This window comes from Rhinopithecus bieti, unplaced genomic scaffold (assembly GCF_001698545.2).
Source record: "Rhinopithecus bieti isolate Rb0 unplaced genomic scaffold, ASM169854v2 scaffold_19723, whole genome shotgun sequence".
NCBI classification, from domain to species: domain Eukaryota; kingdom Metazoa; phylum Chordata; class Mammalia; order Primates; family Cercopithecidae; genus Rhinopithecus; species Rhinopithecus bieti.
This window is the reverse complement of record NW_016809579.1, coordinates 1067224-1089482: the sequence shown is the minus strand read 5'-3', so window position 1 is coordinate 1089482 and position 22259 is coordinate 1067224. Positions and strand designations below refer to the sequence as shown.

At 44.6% G+C, this 22259-nt stretch overlaps 1 pseudogene and 4 gene segments (V, D, J or C); all 5 read left to right on the top strand.

The window, feature by feature from the left end:
• The window catches only part of LOC108540637 (Ig lambda chain V-III region LOI-like), a 286101-nt gene that overhangs the window by 140021 nt on the left and 123821 nt on the right, over positions 1-22259 (top strand).
• The window catches only part of LOC108540636 (Ig lambda chain V-I region BL2-like), a 574188-nt gene that overhangs the window by 447468 nt on the left and 104461 nt on the right, over positions 1-22259 (top strand).
• Positions 1-22259, top strand: part of LOC108540638 (Ig lambda chain V-I region BL2-like) — a 132269-nt gene that overhangs the window by 11232 nt on the left and 98778 nt on the right.
• LOC108540649 (Ig lambda chain V-II region BUR-like) lies at positions 5769-6269 on the top strand. The segment is given in 2 exon segments: positions 5769-5814; positions 5925-6269. Coding segments are annotated over 2 exon segments (371 nt in total).
• The window catches only part of LOC108540644 (ADP-ribosylation factor-like protein 5A), a 9160-nt pseudogene continuing 3882 nt past the window's right edge, over positions 16982-22259 (top strand).

Sequence of the window (22259 nt, the reverse complement as noted above, 5' to 3'; positions counted from 1 at the left end):
AGAAAACCAAACACCGCATGTTCTCACTCATAGGTGGGAACTGAACAATGAGATCACTTGGACTCGGGAAGGGGAACATCACACACTGGGGCCTATCATGGGGAGGGGGGAGGGGGGAGGGATTGCATTGGGAGTTATACATGATATAAATGATGAATTGATGGGTGCTGACTAGTTGATGGGTGCAGCACACCAACATGGCACAAGTATACATATGTAACAAACCTGCACGTTATGCACATGTACCCTAGAACTTAAAGTATAATAAAAAAACAAAAAAAAAAACAAAAAAAAAAACAAACAAAAAAACACACACACAGCCCAGGGCCAGAGGCCCTCACTTCTAATTCTACTAGAGATTTAAGGAGGAAACAATATCAACCACAGTCAATCTCATCCTAAAATATATTGGGAGGACACTTCCTAACACATTCTAGAGGCCAGCCTTAGCCTCACAGCAAAGACAAACAAGGATACTATAATAGAGAAAACTACGGGCTAATATTTCTGAAGAATAAGCATGGAAAATTTCTCAACAGAACAAAAGATTACCAAATCTAACTGCATGATAAAGAGAACTTGTGGCATGAAAACACCAGATTTATCTTAGGACTGCAAGGATGGTTCTACACAAGCAAATGGATCAACGTAATAAACAATATCAATAGAGTGACAGGAAAAAGCATATGATCATCCCAGTAAACGCAGAAGCATTTGACAAACCTCACCACACTTTCAAGCTAAAAAACACTTTAGCAAACTAGAAATGGAAGGAACCTTTCACAATATGATTAAGGGAGGGCCTTTATCAAAATCCACAGTGAACGTCACAGTAAATGGTGAAAGAGTGAACGCCTCCCCACTGAGATCAGAAGCAAAACAAGGACTCCTGCTTTCACCGCTGCAATTTGACATTGTCCAGGAAGTCTTAAATTTCATTAAAACAAAAAAGGCTAGTGCTACCTCCCATCACAAACATGGATCAGTATGTTAGGAAATGAAAATAATGGTAATAGAAAAAATACAATGACAACGACGGTGACGATGGTTTAAGTACACAACTGAGGTTTAGTGGCTCCCAGTTACAATGCAGCTGTTCTTATCGGGACGAGAAAATCAGTCTTGTCTTCCATACACATATGGGAAGGAGTACATGTAGGGTATGACTGCATTTCTCTGGACTTAAACGTTTTTCACAGAAGATCTACAGTTTATCCTGCACTCTGTATTCTGTGATCAAAAACCATGGAACAGAGAAGAGCATTTCAACCTGAGACTCAGTTACAAGAAATGTACCTGCCCCACCTCCCTGCAACCATATATGCCACCTCTCTGTGCTGAGCCATAAGGGCCAGAGGAGTTCACATGTGGCATAGACTGAGGCTGGACCCTCCCACCCCACCCTCCCAGGTGACAGGTGTTCTGGGGTCACTTACAGAAGGGAAGTCCTGGGCTCCATCTTCTTCACCAGCACGGGGCAGCAGAGCTGTAGCCAGAAGAGAGGCTGAGGCCGCCCAGTAGGAACCTAAGAGGGAGGCCAGCCCGGGGTCCTACATGTCTAAGGATTAGTCCTTGGTTTGGAAGTCTGGTGTAGTATACTGTCATCTGGGGCTGCAGTGTTCATGTTCTGAGGTTCAGACTCCCACAGCATCACCTACGGACACAAACAGGAGCCTGGGCACAGTGAGGACCTCACCTGGCAAATGCAGCTGCAGGTGCCTGGGCCCTGGTGTCAGCCTGGGCAGCTCCCACAGGTCTGGGATTCCCTGGGAGATGCCCCGAGGTGGAGGTGCTCTGGGGAGGGGGCACAGTGTGGAGAGAGGGCTCCCAGGGCCTGAGTCCTTCACCCAGGATGGCTGCCTGAGCCTCTTGCCACTCTCAGGGCCTCGTCCCTTCCTGTGCAGCAGGGTCCTATGGAACTGAGCCCTCTGTCCTGGGTGCTTCCAGAGATGCCCAGCCCCTCCTCCCTCTACCTCTCCTCCAGCTCCAGGAAGACTTTGATTCGGGGGAAGCTCCTGGGCTAAGGGAAGCCTCAGGTGGGTGTCGTGGGGCATTTGGGGCCCTGGCCTGTATGGGCATCCTCAGCCTCCTTGAAGAGATGCTCTCCAGAGGGAAGCAGATTCTCACCTGCCTCAGGCCACAGCCCTGACCAAGGGGCTATCCTGGGCTCAGTGACAGAATACGCCTGCCTGGGGGGACCAGAAACCCCCACCCTCCAGCGGTCATGTCCTGTGCAGAGGCCATGATCCTAAGAGCCTCACAGAGACCAAGTAACCTAAAGTTGGTTTCTCATCAGGCCTGGGTTTCTGATGCTTTCTATGTGTTTATATAAAACACTGATGAGAAAGAAATGAAAAGTTGAGCACGTCAATTTCTAGTTTATTGCGGGGTTGGCAGATGGCTTAGGAAGAACAGCACCAGATTAAAATGAGACTAGACTGTGTGATGAATCCACATGAGTCGTGGCTCCCCAAATGGCCAAACTATGGTGATGAAAATCATTCACACAATCCTAAAGGCACAGAACCACATCCTAGTTAAATGACCAAGATGGGACTAAGTCAGTCTGCGGAACCCAGAGAGGAGCTGGAGGAGGAAGATGATGGGTTGAGGTTCACCTGCTGCTGAGCCAGGTGTTATCGATAATCTCTCAGCAGGACCCAGACCAAATCCATGGCCAGGCTCCTGGAAGGTCCACAGCCCTGCTGAGCCTGTCCCAGGACAAAGCACAGGCGAGGATGGTATGGGACAATGGCCAAGTGGCCAAACTTGAAGAAGGTGACTGTTATCACAGGCCTTCAAGGATGGAGTCTGATCTTCTGACCAGAGAAACAGATGAAGGAAGCTGGATACTCATTACTTCCTCCTCAGTCTGCTGTACTGTGCCCACAGATGGTTTGAGTGACATCCCTCAATGAGGAGTCCCAGAGGATGTACACGTGCATAGACACCAGGGACAGACGGTGTTGAGGATGCCCGATCCCTGACGTGCATATGGGTCAACGACTGCTGATGCAGCAGGAAGATAAAGGAAGCTGTGGCTGTAAAGGAGGGGTCTCTAGCCCTCAGTCTCAGCTGCCTCCTCATCTGTGTGCACCTCCTCAACATGGACCACATGGTTTAGACATGAAGGGGATTGTGGAGCTTTCCAATTTTTTCCCTTGGTTACACAGCACGTCCTTCCACATATAGTTGATTAGAGCTTGTGCTCTACAAACGTGCCTGGTGTCTAAATTAGTGACTTTTAAAAGTGCAGATGTGGGACAGACCCAGTCCGTCTGGAGACATTATCCATCACATGAACCAGTGAACACATCCCTGCAGGCCTCAGTTTTTAAGAGACAAGATTTTTGAATTAAAAAAACAAAAAAACAAAAAACTAAATCTTTGCAGAAACCACAATTTGGAAGAGAACTTGCTACTCTTCATTGCTGCTTGGGTTGCAGTGAGGACAGATTCACCAAGTGCTTCTGATTTTTGTGTCTGGTCCTCTGTGTAGACACACACATCCAGGAGAGTTTCAATGAGGTTGGCGACTCCAATAGCTTTGGTGGGGTCTTTCTTTTATCCTGGTGCTAACAGAACATGGAAGAAAAGACAAGGTGGCATATCTTGAAGATCAGAGATTTCCTTTTTGCAGGGAGTGCCTGGGCTCCTAGAGTGTTCTCAGGGGAAAAGGATCCAGGCCACTGGCTCCACAATCAATGATCACTGATATTTGAGCTGGTCACTGACCTAATTCCATTTTAGTGCTAGCTCAAATGGAAACATTATTTTCTTGCAACTATTTATTCAGCAAAATAGCACATAAGTATCTAAACAACACATGCAGAAACAGTAGTCTCAAATGCAAAGCTGTCACCTCCCCACACCACACACTTTCTCACCTGAGCCCGAGCCCACTCTTCCCTCCTCTCACCCTTGCCCAGGGCTCCCCTCTCCTGTGCTGTTAGAAATCTCTGCTTTCTAATAGGGACAGTGACACAAAACATTTCCCCCCCTCCCTGCTGCCAGCACTCACACTGCAGAACCCAAAGTCCATCTCCTAAGAGGACGTTTACATTTCTATTCTGACAGAGAGAAGTCGCTGTGATTGGAGTCTTTACCCCAAACCCAGGAGTTTCTGAGGAACACATGGGATCAGTGGCTTTCTGTGTGGGGAGGCTTCACCTCAGGGAGGCACCCAGCTCTGGGCTGAGGGGTACTCAATGTGCACTAAAGGGAAGGACTAAGGAAAGTGCCGGGTCACAGTTTGAGGGACGCATGCGCCCTGAGGAGGGGTTCCTGGTCCTGGCTCTGACCCAATCCTAACCCCAGGCCCCTTTCCTTAGCTCCTCTGGCCTGGGACCCCCCAACCCCCACCACAGTGCTTTTCAAGAGGTTGGTCACAGCCTTCATGAGCGCTGCCTCCTCTATGTCACGCTTTTTCTGTCAACATTTTGAGTAATCAGTTGGTTTTCTCTTCATCCCATGTTCCTGTCCCACCGCCTGCTGGGGGTGGATTTATTTCACGTGTGAGGTTTCCTCAGCCCTGAGCTAGAGCTGCCTCAAGGACACCAACTGGTGGGACAGTCCTCTGGGAAAAGCAAACAGGCACCAGGAGGAGCATCTGGAGCCCTGGTGTGGGAGACGCACTCCACCCTGGGGGAGGGAGCATGGGGGAGATGAGAAGGGACCAGGGGCCTAGGATTGAGCTGGGAAGGGAACCAGAAGGCAGGGGGTGCAGGGCAGGTGCTGTCAGCTGTGACTCAGGAGAGCTCCTGGGGCTTGGGTTCCTCCCTCTGCAGCCACTAGGGGCAGTGCGGGCCTGGGCCTGGAAGGTCCCTGCTGGGCTTCACCCTGGGTATGCGGTCCCAGGAGCTCCTTCCTCCTGAGTCTCCCTAAAGAGACAGAGGCAGTCTTGGGTCCTAAATCTGTTGTGCCCCCATAAATGCATTTCTAGAAGGGCCAATAGGCTGGGTGCCAAGGAGGGCAGATCACAAGGTCAGGAGTTCGAGACCAGCCTAACCAAACATGATGAAACCCCGTCTCTACTAAAAATACAAAAATTAGCACAGCGTGGTGGCACATGCCTGTAATCCCAGCTACTCAGGAGGCTGAGGCAGAAGAATCGCTTGAACCTGGGAGGTGAAGGTTGCAGTGAGCCAAAATTATGCCACTGCACTCCAGCCTGGGTGACAGAGCCAGACTCCGTTTCAAAAAAAAAAAAAACCCAATAAATCAACCCCAGGTTTATTCAAGCAAGCAGCTTCAGGCCTCTGCAGACACAGACGGTAGAGCGAGGTGTGAGGACCCAGCCGACCCGAGGAGCCCTAGAAGGGCTGAGGGCGACTGAGGGGTCCCTGTGGGGCCTGTGGTCCTGGGAAAGGGTGTGCTGGGGTCTCTCCCAGCCACTCTGGGCCCTGTCCTCACACTGGACCACACACAAGGGAAGGAAGTACTAAGCACTCTACAGCCAGAACCACTGTGACCCTCAGGACAGGAAGCAGAGGGACCCCAAGTCTGGCTCCCATTTCCCGAGCACTGTCGTGGGCTCAATCTCAGGAAATCCATGTCAAGAAGTTTCAATCCCCTCGGCTAAGCCCTGCTGTCCAGGGAAGCAGAAGTCTCTGATCCCAGGCCCATGTGAGAATGGGGTGGGGAGAGGAGCTCAGGACGCAGTTTTGCACGGAGGCCCCGCCCTACTCTGAGGCAGAAGAGATAACACAGGGCTGGGGGCAGGCCCAGTGTTGGGTCTCAGGAGGCAGCGCTCTCAGGACATCTCCACCATGGCCTGGGCTCTGTTCCTCCTCCCTGTCCTCACTCAGGACACAGGTGATGCCTCCAGGGAAGGGGCCTTGGGGACCTAATCCTTGGTCTCCTGCTCCTTAGGCTCACCTGGGCCCAGCACTGACTCATCAGCATGTGTTTCTCCCTCTTTCCAGGGTCCTGGGCTCAGTCTGCCCTGACTCAGCCTCACTATCTGGCTCCTCTGGACAGTTGGTCACCATCTCCTGCACTGGAACCAGCAGTGATGTTGGGAGTTATAACATTGTCTCCTGGTATCAACAGCACCCAGGCACAGGCCCCCAACTGATGATTTATCACGTCAGTTATCGGCCCTCAGGAGTCCCGGATCGTTTCTCTGGCTCCAAGTCTGGCAACACGGCCTCCATGATCATCTCTGGGTTCCAGGTTGAGGAAGAGGCTGATTATTACTGTTACTCATACACAAGCAGCATCACTTTCCACAGTGGTCCAAGTTCATAGGGAAATGAGACCAAAACCTGCCCTGGGCTCTCAGGCTTCCTCCTTGCTCTGAAGATGCTTCCTCACCCTGTGCAAGAGGCTTCCTGCAGCACGGCCTCGAGAATTCTTCTCTCTCGGCTCCTCTCCTTTTCCACCATGAAGTCCAAAAGGAAACCTGTTCTGTGGTTTCTCATCCAGCACAGGGAAAGCTTCCTGCTGTTTTTGTGCTGTGGTCCCTGAATGTGCAACTCTTCCTAGCTCTTCAAATGCAGGGACAGTGACAAGGAGCTTCCTGATTGCTGCAGTCCCTGCTGTTTCGAGGAACAGCCTCAGTCTAACTGCACCCCCATCTCCCACGCTGTGCAGCCCAATCTGGACAGAAGCCATTACGGGGAGTTTCCAGAAACCGCATCTTACTCAACTCTGTCCACCACGCTCTAGGGAGGATGGCCCTCCTGGCTGAGCTAATTTCCTGCACCTCTGTCCTGAGGCAGTGACCACTAAGATAAGATCTGAAGATGTTTCTGAGAGATTAGGAACAAAGAGGATGCCGTTTTCTTTTTACTGCTTCTGCTCTTTGCCCCAATACCTAAGGTTGCTGAGCTGGGGAGAATTTTACCGACAGGCTCAGTGTTCATTCAGAATCCCCTTCTCCTCACATCACTGAGTCCCCGTCCTAGAAACTCCCCACAAGTGGATGGTCTCCACATAGGATGGGAGTTCCAATATGGCTCCCCAGGGAAGAGTTAACCTGAGTCAGCCCCACTTTCTCATTGACATCCAGCATTTCTAATCTCCATGGGTGTCAATACTTCTGTTGCTGAAACCTTTATTAATGGTAAGAATTAATTTAGAAAATATTCAGACAAGAGTTGAGTTCAAAATTTATATTTTCTGAGCCAGTTGTTAAGCAGAGCCATTATTACATTAGATTGGCACAAAAGTTAATGCAGTTTTTGTCATTCCTATCAATGGCAAAAACCACAATTACCTGTGTACCAACCTCATATATAATTTGGTTTTTATGAACTTTTTTTTTTTGTTGAGACGGAGTCTCGCTCTGTCACCCAGGCTGGCGTGAAGTGGCACAATCTTGCCTCACTGCAACCTCCGCCTCCCGGGTTTAAGCGATTCTCCTGCCTCAGCCTCCTGAGTAGCTGGGACTACAGGTGCTGGCCACCACACCTGGCTAATTTTTGTATTTTTAGTTGAGACGGGGTTTCACTATATTGACCAGGCTGATCTCGAACTCCTGACCTTGTGATCTGCCCACCTCGGCCTCCCAAAGTGCAGGGATTACAGGCATGAGCCACCATGTCCAGCCAATGAACTTCAATTATATAGATTATATTACAAAGTAACCATTTTAATATATTTGTATCCAATAACACCATGTTGTGTACCTGAAATATACACAATGAAATTTACTTTAAAACCCAAAGGGTATTGTCTCTTGCTGCATAAAAATCATTCCTAATATTCAGCATGTTAAGAGAGCACATGTTTGTGACCTTGATACTTTGGTGCACCTAGAATTGCTGAGCCACTTAGTTCAGTGGTTCTGGCCGTATGTTGGTCATAAAGTTGCAGCCAAGCTGGCGGGCTGGGATGCATCCAGAGGCCAGAGAAGGTGGCCAGGCCCAGCCGGAGGGAGGCTGCCACTGTCCCTACCCTCTTTGGCAGATGTAGATGAGCTCAGCGGAAAAGGAGAGAGTGAAGTGTAAGGTTAAAGAGCATCCCATGCATGCACCATTTCTTCTTTTTCGAGACACCCTAGGCATAGAGCACTGCCCCATTCATTCTAAGGCTACAGAGTATTCCACGGTAAAAATTTTAGCCAACTTGCCTCTAACGGTTATCGCCATGATTTTCATCTCACAAATACCACTGCAGTGAACATCCTTATGCAGACCTCTTTGGGTTCATGCGTGAATATGAACATACGATAAATTAAATTTCTAGAAGCTGAATTTCTGAGTCAGAAGGATGTGTACTTGTAATTTTTACTCATTGTTCTCAGATTCCTCTCCAGAGGGGTTCTACCAGTTTATAATGCCAGCCATAAATACCTGGTCAGAGTACAGTGTCAAAAGTTTGAATTTTTGCCAATAGATTTTAAAATGTTACTTGTTACACTTTTATTTTTGATTTCACCTATTCTGCTTGAAGTGGAGCATTTTCTCAAATGTTTCAGTGCTGTTTATTTTTTAGGATTTGGTAAATTTTTTCTTAAATATCCAGATAAGAAAGATTTTAGTCTTTGGTGCCCAAGACTCAACTCTGAGACTATTATGTAGTTACTTACGCTATTCATGATGTAACCATTTAAAACTATAAAAACCATTCTGAGCTCTGTAACCATAGAAAAACATGTGGCAGGCAAGGGAAGGCCTATGGAACGTGGTCCCTGGTTTGTAGAGTCATTTGAAATTCGAAAAGTCCACCAGCACATTTTCTAGGTGGAGGTCTCTTTGAGGGCAACCCTGTATTTCACCTCCTATAGTGGCCTGGGTCTTTATATATATGTGTGTGTGTGTGTATATATGTATACATATATGAACATATGTGTGTCATCTATTTGATTGGATCTTAGGTCTGCCCAAGGCAGCCCTGTGTCACAATCTCATTACTTTTATTTCTATCCATTTGCTTTGAGTTTTGGGAGAGCTTTAGTATATGAGGAATAGACTCCCCCTAGGAGGCAAAACAGAGTAAGAAGGAGGGGCAAATGGGCAAGGCAGCTTATACCAAGTCATGAATAATCCAGCGTAGGCTCAGAGAAAAAAGTCCTAAGATGAGCCTTGTATCTGAAACCAAAACATGCAAGATCATTAAAGTTCTGGGGATTATAACAGATAAGTAAATGAAGTTTAAGTTTTAAATGTATTGGACACTTATATAAAGCATGAAGGCTGTAAAATTCAGAATGTGACAAGGAAATAAAGAATTTGAGATTTTAAGATATAAAGACCCCAAAGCAAGTTTCCAGGAAAAGTGTTTATAATTTAAATTATTATTTTCTGTAGACGTCTTTTTTTCCCTTTTCTTAGGTATGAGGAAACCTCTCATGGAACATTCTTTTTTTTCCACCGTCAAGAACAATGTGACCCCACAAAGGAATTCTAACATTAAGTAGAAGACAATTGCACTTTTTTGTAACCATTGAGAAGTTTCCTATTTGTACATAAAAATATTGATGCAGAAATCACCTGTCTTCTGACTTGTTAGACTGAAAACCATGGAAACCCTAGAAGAAAACCTAGGTAATACCATTCAGGACATAGGCATAAGCAAGGACTTCATGACTAAAACACCAAAAGTAATGGCAACAAAAGCCAAAATAGACAAATGGGATCTAATTAAACTAAAGAGCTTCTGCACAGCAAAAGAAACTACCATCAGAGTGAACAGGCAACTGACAGAATGGGAGAAAATTTTTGCAATCTACTCATCAGATAAAGGGATAATATCCAGAATCTACAAAGAACTTCAACAAATTTACAAGAAAAAATTAACCCCATCCAAAAGTGGGTGAAGGATATGAACAGACTCTTCTCAAAAGCAGACATTTATGCAGCCAACAGACACATTGAAAAATGTATCGTCCAACTGGTCATCAGGAGAAATTGCAAATCAAACCACAACGGAGATTTTTACCATCTCAACCAAACCACGTGTGAAACTGGTGATCATTAAAAAGTCAGGAAACAACAGGTGCTGGAGAGGATGTGGAGAAACAGAACACTTTACACTGTTGGTGTGAGCATAAAAGTTCCACCATTGTTGGAAGACAAGTGTGGCAATTCCTCAAAGGATCTTGACTAGAAATTACCATTTGGACCCATCCATCCCATTACTGGGTATATACCCAAAGCGATTAATAAAATCATGACTATTTAAAGACACCATGCACATGTATGTTTATTTGCGGCACTGGCACTATTCACGATAGCAAAAGTTCTTGAATCAACCCAAATGTCCATCAATATAGGACTGGATAAGGAATATGTGGGCCACATTACCCATGCGAATCTATGCAGCCATTAAAAAAGCATGAGGCTCGTGTCTTGTAGGGACATGGATGAAGCTTGGAACACCCACCATTCTGGAAGCAAAATCTGAGCAAACTATCCCAAGGACAGAAAACCAAACACTGCATGTTCTCACTTAGAGGTGGGAATGAGAAGACTTGGACATGGGGCAGGGAACATCACACACCAGGGCCTGTCATGGGGCTAGTGGGGAGAGGGGAGGGATAGCATTAAGAGAAATACCTAATGTAAATGATGAGTTAATGGGTGCAGCACACCAACATGGCACATGTATACACATGTAACAAACCTGCACGTTGTACACACGTACCCTAGAACTTAAAGAATAAAAAATAAGTAGATAAAAAATAAATAAAAATTAAAAATATATATATTGATGCTTAATGCTAAAATTGGAATTAGTAGTTTCATATGCATAAAAGTGATTAATTTTCTTTGGACTAAACCATTTCTGTTTATGATTCATCATCGTTAACTTGGATGTATTCTACTCTGAAAACAATTCAACTTTTGGTATATTTTGTTTTGTTTTCTGTATCAACTATAGCTCTTTTCTAAACACTGACAGAGATATTCCATACCTACTGATTATTAAATTTAATTTCATGGGCATTTGGATTATTAAATTATTTTAAGAATGCACAGACGGGACTTCCCCCACATTGAACTTGCAAATGTTGCTGATGCTGACTCACGCTTTTCTTTCAATCTTGGCAAATAAAGTAGGCATTTTATTTTCTAGACACCCAGATGATAGCAACAGAGAGGAGAAACTCCCCAAAGCTGTTATCCTTTAAATTCTCAGGATGAATTACACCTGGAGAATCACTCACACTTGATTTACATTTTATACAAATGAGAGTTGGGTCTTAGAGCTGATGCCGAGTTAGTGAAGGACTTGGGCTGTTGGGATGGGGTGAATGTCTTTTACAAGTGAGGAAGACACGAATTTTTAGAGTCTATAGGGTAGGGGATTATTGACTAAATTGTGTCCCCAAAATTTGTACAATGAAACTCTAACACACAGTGTGTGACTGAGTTTGGAGACAGGATCTTTAAAAAGAGGAGTGAAACTGAGGTCATGAGAGTAGCTTCTTATCAAATCTGGCTTGTTTCCTCCTAAGAAAAGGAATTTGCACACACCGAAATAAGACAACAGAGATGAGCATGCAGCAGGAAGATCACGTGAGGACACAGCAAGGAGGTAGTGACCTGCAAGCCAAGGAGAGAGGCCTCAGGGAAAACCAAACCCACCAACACCTTTATCTTGACTCCCCAGCTTCCAAACTGTGAGAAAAGATGTGTCTACTCTTTAGGCCAGCAGGTCTTTGGTATCTCATTAAGGAAGCACTAGCAAATGAAAACAAAACGGACCCCAAAGACCTTGGATGTGGGAGGAGGAGGAGATGGAGCAGGGTGCAGGAGGCAGGGCAGGGAGGGGTTGGAAGTTAGGCTCTGATGTGCATCTCCTGGATGGAATCTGGACTCCACACAGTACTGTTTGGGAGACACTTGGGAAAACATTTAACCTCCCAATACTGATTTCCTAATAAACACTGGGCCTTGAGCACAGGGCTTGGCATCATCCTATTCCATGTTATGAAAGTCTTCTTGGGGTAATGTTTGTAAAACAATCACCAAGGCATCTGGCATATATTAAGGGTTCATACATAGTCACTGTGATTTAGTTATTTATAGAAAATTGCATTCATTCTATGGGCACCAGGGGGCACCGTGAACCTTGGTCTGGGGACCCTAATGAGTCCAAGTTCCCCTGTGGTTCTCAAGTGCACAGGGTCTAACTGTTGCTTCCTTTGAAACTCCTATTATTGGGTAAAATTCTGAAACCCACCTGGCCCTTCTGATCTTGAGAAATTACCCAGAGAAGGCCCTCAGGCTCAGGGCTCAGACAAGAACTGGGGCAAATATTTTAGGGAATGGAGAACAGATTTGCATCCACTACTCACCAGAGCCACCTAACAAAGACGCAATGACAACGGAAGTAAATTTGCATGAAGAGACTCCTCTTCCTACAATAAGAGAGACCTGGGGGTCCCTCCCAAGCTGTGGGCTCAGAGGCAGACCTCTGGGGAGCCCTATGGAACCAGGGATCAGCCTAGCCCTGAGCTTCAGCTCAGCACAGGGAGTGAAGCAGAGTGTGGGGCTCTGGGAATAAGATTGTCATCCTCAGACACCTCTCCTGTCCTCTCTTGCAGGCTCTGTGGTTTCCTCTCAGCTGACTCAGGAGCCTGCAGTGTGTGTGGCCTTGGGACAGATGGCCAGAATCACCTGCCAGGGAGATGGCATAGGAACCTATTATGCAAACTGGTATGAGCAGAAGCCTCGGTACCAGAAGCCCTGTGCTGATCATCTGTGGTAACAACAACCAGCCCTTAGAATCCCAGACCGATTCTCTGCCTCCAAATCAGGGAACACGGCCACTCTGACCATCTCCAGGATTCAGACTGAAGACAAGGCCGAATGTTACTGACAATCACCAGAGGGCAGTGGTACTCAGCCCACAGTGACACAGGCAGATGAGGAAATGAGACAACTACCCTTTTTCTGTCTGTGTCGCCCTCTTACTCCAGCCCCAGCAGGATTGTGGACACAGCCGTGAGCAGGTCTGTCCCAGTTCACCTGGATCTGAGCCCTCCAGGCTACCCTTTTCTCCAGCCCTTCAGGCAGGTTCTGCAGAGGGTGGGTCAGGAGAGGACTTGGAGCTGGCAGGACCAGGTTGTCCTGGTGGTGTCTGGAATGGGAGTGTCTTGACTCAAGATGACCTGAGGGGAAGGACAGGAAGAGACAGCTATTGAGTGGTCATGGTCCCTGGATTTCCTCATATGTGGTGACTGAACCTAAGTCAGTGCCTCTACTCTGTGGCCCAAATGCCCTGATTATTTTTCTGAACTGCCCATGTTTCACTGAGACCCTCAAGCCCCAGCTTCATGGCATCCTGATGTTCTGAACAGGGAAGCCTTTCACAGTGAGCACTGAGAATCCCTTAGATCTCCTTTTCAGGGCTCACCCACCCTCCACCCACCCAAGGCTGCAGGGAGGCCCTGGATTCTACAGCTGTTTCCCCACCGGAAAATGCCATTGAGTTCAAAGAATGCCTTCATACAAGAAAGTGCCCCCTTCAGAATACAGTTCAATGGCAATGACTGCCTGATGCCTCGATCCCAAAATCATGTCTTAACTTAGGATGTCCTTGAAGTGCCTTCTAACTTAGCACTCAATTGTCACACATTCTCTGTCATTCCTCCCACACATCTTTCCTGGGAGTATATCATGAACCCCTACTGCACGGAATTCTCCCTCTCAGAGTAGGATTCCAGGGAACTCAAAAACTAACAAACCAAAACAGTCTAGAGGTAAGAGTATTGAAGAAGAGAGAATTATAGAGAGAGAGAACTCTGAAGTCTGCAAATACTCATGCACTGATTTGCACTTGTGTGTGAAGAAACTCCCTCTGAAAGAGAAAAAAACACCCCAAGACACTTGAGGGAACACTCTTCAGAGGACACACAGAGACACACACACTATAGTCAAAGAAAGAGAAAAGGCCCCAGGTAAGGGACATGAAGTTGACTCATCAGAAGAGCTTTGCCTCAGTACTGGGGAAAATGTCACATAAGACTGCTTGGTTCTCTACTAAGACAGTGTAAAAGCAAGGTAAATTCAAACAGTTTTCAAATATTTTTTACTGGATCCAAAAAAATAGAGAAAGAAATGCAAAATATATTCTGAATCCAACAAGGACAAATGTACACAGTCGGCATCCCATCAACATTTTCTGCAAAGAAATAAACAAAAAATACATATGCTATAAGAAACAAAAAAAAAATTAATCAATCCAAAGTGGCCTTGAAATCTGACAGATGATAAACTTTGCAGGCAGGAGCACAACAGCAATTCTTGTAACTATATTCTACTTGATTATGAGGGTAGAGGATGGATTTACCAGGTTAAGCAGAGATACAAGACATAAAGACCCAAGTTAAACTTTAAGAAATGATGCCTAAAATGTCCCTGATAAAAAATAGACTGAATGAGCTTGATTACAGAGTAGGTGCTATGAACAAATAGATGAGTGAAATTAATGATGCAGCAATGGAAGCTATCCCCGAAAAAATCACCATAAAAAGGAAAGATGAGAAAAGTAAACGGAGTATGTGTGAGTTTTTGGACATTATCAAATTGGCATAATGGTATAATTAGAGGCATAAAAGGAGATAAGATTGGTGTGGTGAGAGGGAGGGCAGAAAAACAATTTAAATAGTGACCCGAGTGTTCCAAGTTTGGTTAAAAATACAAACCCACTATCCAAGAAGCTGAACAAATCCCAAACAGACACACACACACACACACAGAAAAAAACACACATAAAACAACACTCACCGTATTCAAATTGGGGAAAAAAAAAATCTGTGATGATGAAATACTCTTAAAATTAGCCAGAGAGAAAAGACGTGTTAGATTCAGGTGAACAGCATAATGATAAAAGCAGATTTCGTATTAGAAGCAATGCGGCCGGGCGCCGTGGCTCATGCCTGTAATCCCAGCACTTTGGGAGGCCCAGGTGGGTGGATCACGAGGTCAGGAGATCGAGACCGTCCAGGTGAACACAGTGAAACCGTCTCTACTAAAAATACGAAAAATTAGCCGGGCGTGGTGGCAGGCGCCTGTAGTCCCAGCTACTAATGAGGCTGAAGCAGGAGAATGGCGTGAACCCGGGAGGCGGTGCTTGCAGTGAGCTGAGATCGTGCCACTGCACCCCAGCCTGGGCGACAGAGTGAGACCATCTCTCAAAAAAAAAAAAAAAAAAAAAAAAAAAAAAAAAAAAAAAAAAAAAAAAAAAAAAAGAAGCAATGCAAACAGGAGGCAGTGGAGCTATATTTATACAACACTAAGAGAAACAACTTTTTATTCAAAAATCTTGAATAGAAAGAAAAGCTGGAGGCATCACACTACCTGATTTCAAAATATACTATAAATCCATAGTAACTGCGAATCTATAGTATAATATTAAAACAGCATGGCACTGTCAAAAAAAAAGGGGTAGGGGAGAGACAGAAATAGACAAATGACAGACAGACATAAATAAATCAAACAGAATAGAGAACTCAGAAATAAATTCACGCATTTACAGTCACCTCATTTTTAATCTAGGCATCAAGAACACACCTTCCGGAAGGACAATCTCTTCAATAAACTATGCTAGGAAACACCCAACACTCACATGTAGAAGATTAAATCTAGACCGTTATCTTATCATATACAAAAATCAACTCAAAATAAAGATTTAAATGTAGGACTTGAAACTATGAAACTACTAGAGAAGAAAACATAGGATAAATACTTAATGAAATTGGCTAGGACAAGGAATTTTCAAATAGACATCAAAAGTGCAAGCAACAAAAGCAAAAATAGACAAATGTAATTACATTAAGCTTAAAAGCTTCTGCAAAGCAGAAGCAGCAATCAGCAGAACGAAGAAACAATCCAGAGAGTGGAAGAAAGTATTAGCAAACTATACATCAGGCAAGCGGTTAATACACAAAATACAGAAAACAAGACTACTCAAAAGCAAAAATACAAATAATCTAATTTAAAATCAGAAAAGATCTACCCAAAACTTTTGTCCCCCACCATTATTTCCCCACCTTCTTTTCCCGACTGCCTTCCCCTCCTTGTGACCACTCTTTTTTTTCTTTCACCATCTACCCTAAAACTTTTTCCCCACCACTTCTCCCCCAGCACCTTTTCACAAAGCCCTTCTCTACTCCCACTCATCATCGTTTTCCCCACCCTCTTTCCCCTCTCGCACTCTCATCACCCTCTTTTGCTCCTCTGTCTACCCCCAAACATTTCCCCCTGTCTTTTCCCAAAGCCTTCTCCCCACTCCTGCTCCTCACCACCTTCTTTTCCCCCACTCCATCATACCCAAATACTTATTTTCCCACCATCTTATCCCCACCCTGTTTGCAACGCCTTCTCCTGCTTGCCATCTCTTTTTTCTCTTTAGCACTCACCACCCTCTTTACCCCTCCATCTACCCCAAAACTATTTTCTCTCCTCCTACCACTTCAGCTGTGCTGCCGTCTCCGTGGCCGCCACCAACCACAGGGAGGAGAGGTGCGCTGTCACAGGCCCCAGCCTCCAACGTGGGGCACTCAGCTGTCCCATCTCCTCCTCCTCTAGCCAGACAGGAGCAGCTCCTGCTGCCGGCGGCCCCCTAGCGCTCCCGCGGGGCTGTGGTCTCAGTCACCTCCACCTACTACAGCGAGGTGAGGCAAGAGCAGAGCCACAGTGCTGCCGGCTCCGGCCTCCAGCCTCCAGGGTGTAATAAGTGGCTTCTTAAACTCAGTAGGTACATGCGGAAAATCCTGGACTGACCTGACTGCCTGCCTCAGCATGCCTTATATACTGAGGTTAGGCAATGTGGGTTCCTGGACTACAAGTTCTGATTGGATGAGAGAAAACCTGTAGGCCTACTCTGATTGGACTTTATTGTGATGTTCTGATTGGATGAGAGCAAGTATTAAAACAACCAATCAGAGCATGAAAATAAAGTCCAATCAGAGTAGGCCTAGAGGTTTTCTCTCATCCAATCAGAACATGTAGTCCAGGAACCGCCACCCCCTCCCCCAGTGCCTGACCTCAGTATATAAAGCATGCTGCAGTGTGCAGTCGGGCCGTTCCAGGATTTTTTGTGTCCGTGGGATGCAGCTGTTACTGTCTGGCTTAGGAAGCCACCTACTACACGCTGGAGGCGGGAGCCCGCAGCCGGCAGCTCTGTGGCTCTTTCCTTGCCTCGCTGTGGTAGGTGGTGGCGACTGAGACCACAGCCCCGGAAGAGTGGTAGGAGGGCAGCCGGCAGCGGGAGCTGCTCCTGTCCGGGTAGAGGTCGAGGAGATGGGAGAGCTACGTGCCTAACGTTGGAGGCTGGGGCCTGTGACATCGCACCTCTCCTCGTTGCGGTTGGTGGCGGCCACGGAGATGGCAGCAGCAGCTGAAGTGGTAGGAGGGGAAAAAATAGTTTTGGGGTAGATGGGAGGGGTAAAGAGGGTGGTGAGTGCCAAATGGAAAAAGGATGGCAAGCAGGAGAAGGCGTTGCAAACAGGGTGGGGAAAAGATGGTGGGAAAATAAGTTTTTGGGTAGATGGAGGGGTGAAAAGAGGGTGGTGAGAAGCAAGAGTGGTGTGGGGAGAAGGCTTTGGGAAACGCGGGGAAAAATGTTTTGGGGTAGATAGAGGAGCAAAACGGGAATGATAGCACATGGGGTGAAAGAGGGTGGCCAGGGAGAGGGGGAAAGATGGTGGGGAAAAGCGTGGTGAGCGGGGGAGTAGAGAGGGCTTTGCGGAAAAGTGGTGGGGAAAAAGTTTGGGGGTAGATGGAGAAAGAAAAAAGGGTGGCAAGAGGGAGGGGCCCGAAGGCAGTTGGGAAAAGTAGTTGGGGAAGTAGGGGGGGACACAGGTTTTTGGTAGATCTTTTCTGATTTTAAATTACGTTATTTGTATTTTTGCTTTTAAGTTGTGTTTCTATATTTTATTAACTGCTTGCCTGTTGCATAGTTTGCAAGTACCTTCTTTTATTATCTGGATTGTTTCTGCATTGTACTGCTTCCTCTGCTTTGCAGAAGCTTTTAAGTTTAATGTAATTACATTTGTCTATTTTTGCTTTTGTTGCTTGCATTTTTGATGTCTGTTTGAGAATTCCTTGTCCTCACCAATTCCATTAAGCATTTATCCTATGTTTTCTTCTCTGGTAGTGTCATATAGTTTCAGGTCCTACATTTAAATCTTTATTTTGAGTTGATTTTTGTATATGATAACTGTCTAGATTTATTCTACATGTGGGTGTTGGGTGTTTCCTGGCACAGTTTATTGGAGAGATTGCCCTTCCGGAAGGTGTGTTATTACGTAGGTTAAAAATGAGTTGACTGTAAATGCGTGAATTTATTTCTGAGTTCTTTATTCTGTTTGATTTATGTCTTTTGTCTCTGTCTCTCCCCTGCCCCTTTTTTTGACAGTGCCATGCTGTTTTGATATTATACTATAGATTTGCAGTTATTATGGATTTATAGTATATCTTGTAGCATATTTTGAAATCAGGTGGTGTGATGCCTCCAGCTTTTCTTTTTATTCAAGACTATTTTTGTATCTGAGGTGTTTTGCATTACCATGTGAATTTTACAATAGTTTTTTTTTCTATGAACAAAGTCTTCGTAATTTAACGTGAATTGCATTGTGTGGATCACATTGAGTATTGATAGAGATATTTTAACAATATTCTTCTAGTGTATGGACGTGGGATATTTTTCCGTTTACTTGTGTCTAATGTCTTGGGGGTTTTTTTGGTTTTTTGTTTGTTTTTGAGACGGAGTCTTGCTCTGTCGCCCAGGCTAGAGTGCAGTGGCGCAATCTCGGCTCACTGCAAGCTCCGTCTCCCGGGTTCACGCCATTCTCCTGCCTCAGCTTCCCGAGTAGCTGGAACTACAGGCGCCTGCCGCCACGCCCGGCTAATTTTTTGTATTTTTAGTAGAGATGGGGTTTCACCTTGTTAGCCAGGATGGTCTCGATCTCCTGACCTCGTGATCGCCCGTCGCAGCCTCACAAAGTGCAGGGATTATAGGCGTGAGCCACCGCGCTCCCGGCCTGATCTATCTATTATAGTTGTCATTGTAGGAGCTTTCACCCTTTTGGTTAAGTTTATCCCTAGGTATCATTCTTTTTGTTTTGTTTTGTTTTGTTTTTTGTTTTTTGTTTTTTGTTTTTTTTGGAGGGGGTGGGTAGTTACTGTAATGAAACAGCTTTCTTGATTTCTTCCGTATGTGTTTCACTATTGGTGTGTGTGTGCGCGCTACTCATTTTTGTATATTGATGTTTTATTTTACAACTTTACTGAATTTATTATTTCTGGTAGGTTTTTTTGTGGAATATTTAGGGTTCTCTATGTATATATGATCATGTCACCTGCAAACAGAGACAATTTGACTTTTTTTTCCCCTATTTGGATGGATTTTATTGCATTCTCCTAATTGCTCTAGCTAGGGCTCCCAGTACCATGATGAATGAAAGTGGTAAAAGCCACACTTGTTCAAGATCTTAGAGGAAGAGCTTTTAAGTTTTCCCCCTTGATTACGATGTTAGTTCTGAGTTTGCCATATATGGTCTTTATTGTGCTATGTTCCTTTTGTACTCATTTTGAGTTTTTATCATGAAAGAATGTTGAATTTTATTTTTTTCAGCATCTACTGACATGATTATATGGTTTTTGTTCTTGATTCACTGAATGTGATGTATGACATTTATTTATTTTTGTTTATTGAATCATTCTCATATTCCTCCGATGAATCCCCAGGTATTTTGTTGAGGATTTTTTGAATCTGTGCTCACCAGAGATACTTGCTTGTGGTTTTCTTTCTGTGTTGTGTCCTGGTCTGGTTTTTGTAGCAGGGTAATGCTGACCTCATAGAACAAGTTTGGAATTACTCCTTCCTCTTCATTTTTTGGGGAATATTTTGAGTAAAATTGGCATTACCTTTTTTAAAAATGTTTGGTAGAATTCAGTAAAACCGGCCGGGCGCGGTGGCTCAAGTCTGTAATCCCAGCACTTTGGGAGGCCGAAGCGGGCGGATCACGAGGTCAGGAGATCGAGAGCATCCTGGCTAACACGGTGAAACCCCGTCTCTACTTAAAAAAAAAAATACGAAAAACTAGTCGGGCGAGGTGGCGGGCACTTGTAGTCCCAGCTACTCGGGAGGCTGAGGCAGGAGAATGGCATGAACCTGGGAGGCGGAGCTTGCAGTGAGCTGAGATCCGGCCACTGCACTCCAGCCTGGGCGACAGAGCGGGACTCTGTCTCAAAGGAAAAAAAAAAAAAAAAAAGTTCAGTAAAACCATAATTCTTGTGTTTTTCTTTGATGGGAGATTTTTATGACTGCCTTAATTGCATTACTCTATTAGTCTGTTCAGGTTTTTTGTTATTCCAGCTTGTGAAATTGCTGTTTTCAGAAATGTATTCATATCGCCTAGATTTTTCAATTTGTTTATATATAGGTGTTTTTAGTAATCTCTTACGATCCTTTGTGTTTCTGTGTGATCAGTTGTAATGTCTCCTTTTTCATCTATGATTTTACTGCAATTTTCTTTCTTTTTCCTAGGCTCATTATACCTTGTCAATTTTGATTTTTTTTTCCCAAAAAAACCGCAGCTCTTTGTTCCTTTGGCTTTTTGTAGTTTTTTAGTTTCTACTTTTAAAATTTCTTATCTAATCTTTATGATTTCTTTCTACTAATTTTAGTGTTTGATTTTTCTTGCTTTTCTCATTACTTGAAGTGTACTGTCAGATTGGCTATTTGCGATTTTTCTACTTTTCTGATTAGGCATTTTTAGCTATGCACTTTGCCTCTTACAACTGCTTTTGCCGCATCCTACAGGTTTTATGCTGTGTTTCTATTGTTTCAATTGATTTTTGATTTCCCTTACTCGTTTCAATGAATTTTTAATTTTTTCATTTGTTGTTCATGAGCAAGTATATCAATTTTCATATATTTGTACAGCCTTTAAAGTTACTGCTGTTACAGATTTCTAGTAGTATTCCACTGTGGTCAAAAAAGATACTTGATATGATTTCAGTTTTTAAAAATGTGCCGTTACTTGCTTTTTGTCCTAATACACAGCCTATGCTGGAGAATAATCCATGTGCTACTGAGTAGAATGTGCATTGTGTAGTTGTGGAGTCATGCAAACCTGTGTAAATTTCTGTTAGATCCATTCTGTATGGAGTACAGCTTAACTGATGATATTTTTGTTGTCTGGATGATCTGCCCATTGACTATAGTGGTGTGTTGATTACAGTGGGGTATTGAGGTAGTTCCTCCATTATTATTATTATTATTTTGTTTTTATTTTTTATTTTTTTGAGATGGAGTTTCACTCTTGTGGCCCAGTCTGGAGTGCAATGGCGCGATCTCAGCTCACTGCAACATTCGCCTCCCGGGTTCAAGCGATTCTCCTGCCTCAGCCTCCACAGTAACTGGGATTACAGGCATGTTCCACCATACCCTACTAATTTTTTGTATTTTTCATAGAGACTGGGTTTCTCCATGTTGGTCAGGCTGGTCTCGAACTCCCGACCTCAGGTGATGCACCCGCCTCGACCTCCCAAAATGCTGGGATTACAGGCATGAGCCACCGTGCCCGGCCGGAATCTTAAAAAGTTTAATACATGGAAGCAGGGTAGTAGAATGGTGGTTACCAGAGACAGGGAGGTGGGAGAAAAGGAGATCTGTAGGTCCAAAAGTACAAAGTTGCAGTTATGTGATTATAGTTAATAATACTGTATACTGGAAATTTGCATAGTGAGTATATTTCAGATGCTGTCGTCTAACTATATGAGTAGATGAGTTCATTAGTTTGACTGTAGTAATTATTTAACTATGTGTATATATATGTATATATACAAATATATATAAAGGTTTTGGCCGGGCGCGGTGGCTCAAGCCTGTAATCCCAGCACTTTGGGAGGCCGAGACGGGCGGATCACGAGGTCAGGAGATTGAGACCATCCTGGGTAACATGATGAAACCCCGTCTCTACTAAAAAATACAAAAAAAAACTAGCCGGGAGAGGTGGCGGGCGCCTGTAGTCTCAGCTACTCGGGAGGCTGAGGCAGGAGAATGGCGTAAACCCAGGAGGCGGAGCTTGCACTGAGCTGAGAATCCGGCCACTGCACTCCAGCCTGGGGGACAGACCGAGACTCCGTCTCAAAAAAATAAAATAAAATAAAATAAAGGTTTTAATATATATGAATCAAAACAGGCTGTCCACTTAAGTATGTTCGATTTTATTTTAAAAATAAAAATAAGAAAGAAAAAAGCATGCATATAGTCTTAAGCTCAATTACCGATATAAATAACTGCACTACTAGTCAGAACAGTGAATTTTTTTTTTTTTTTTTTTTTTTTTTTTT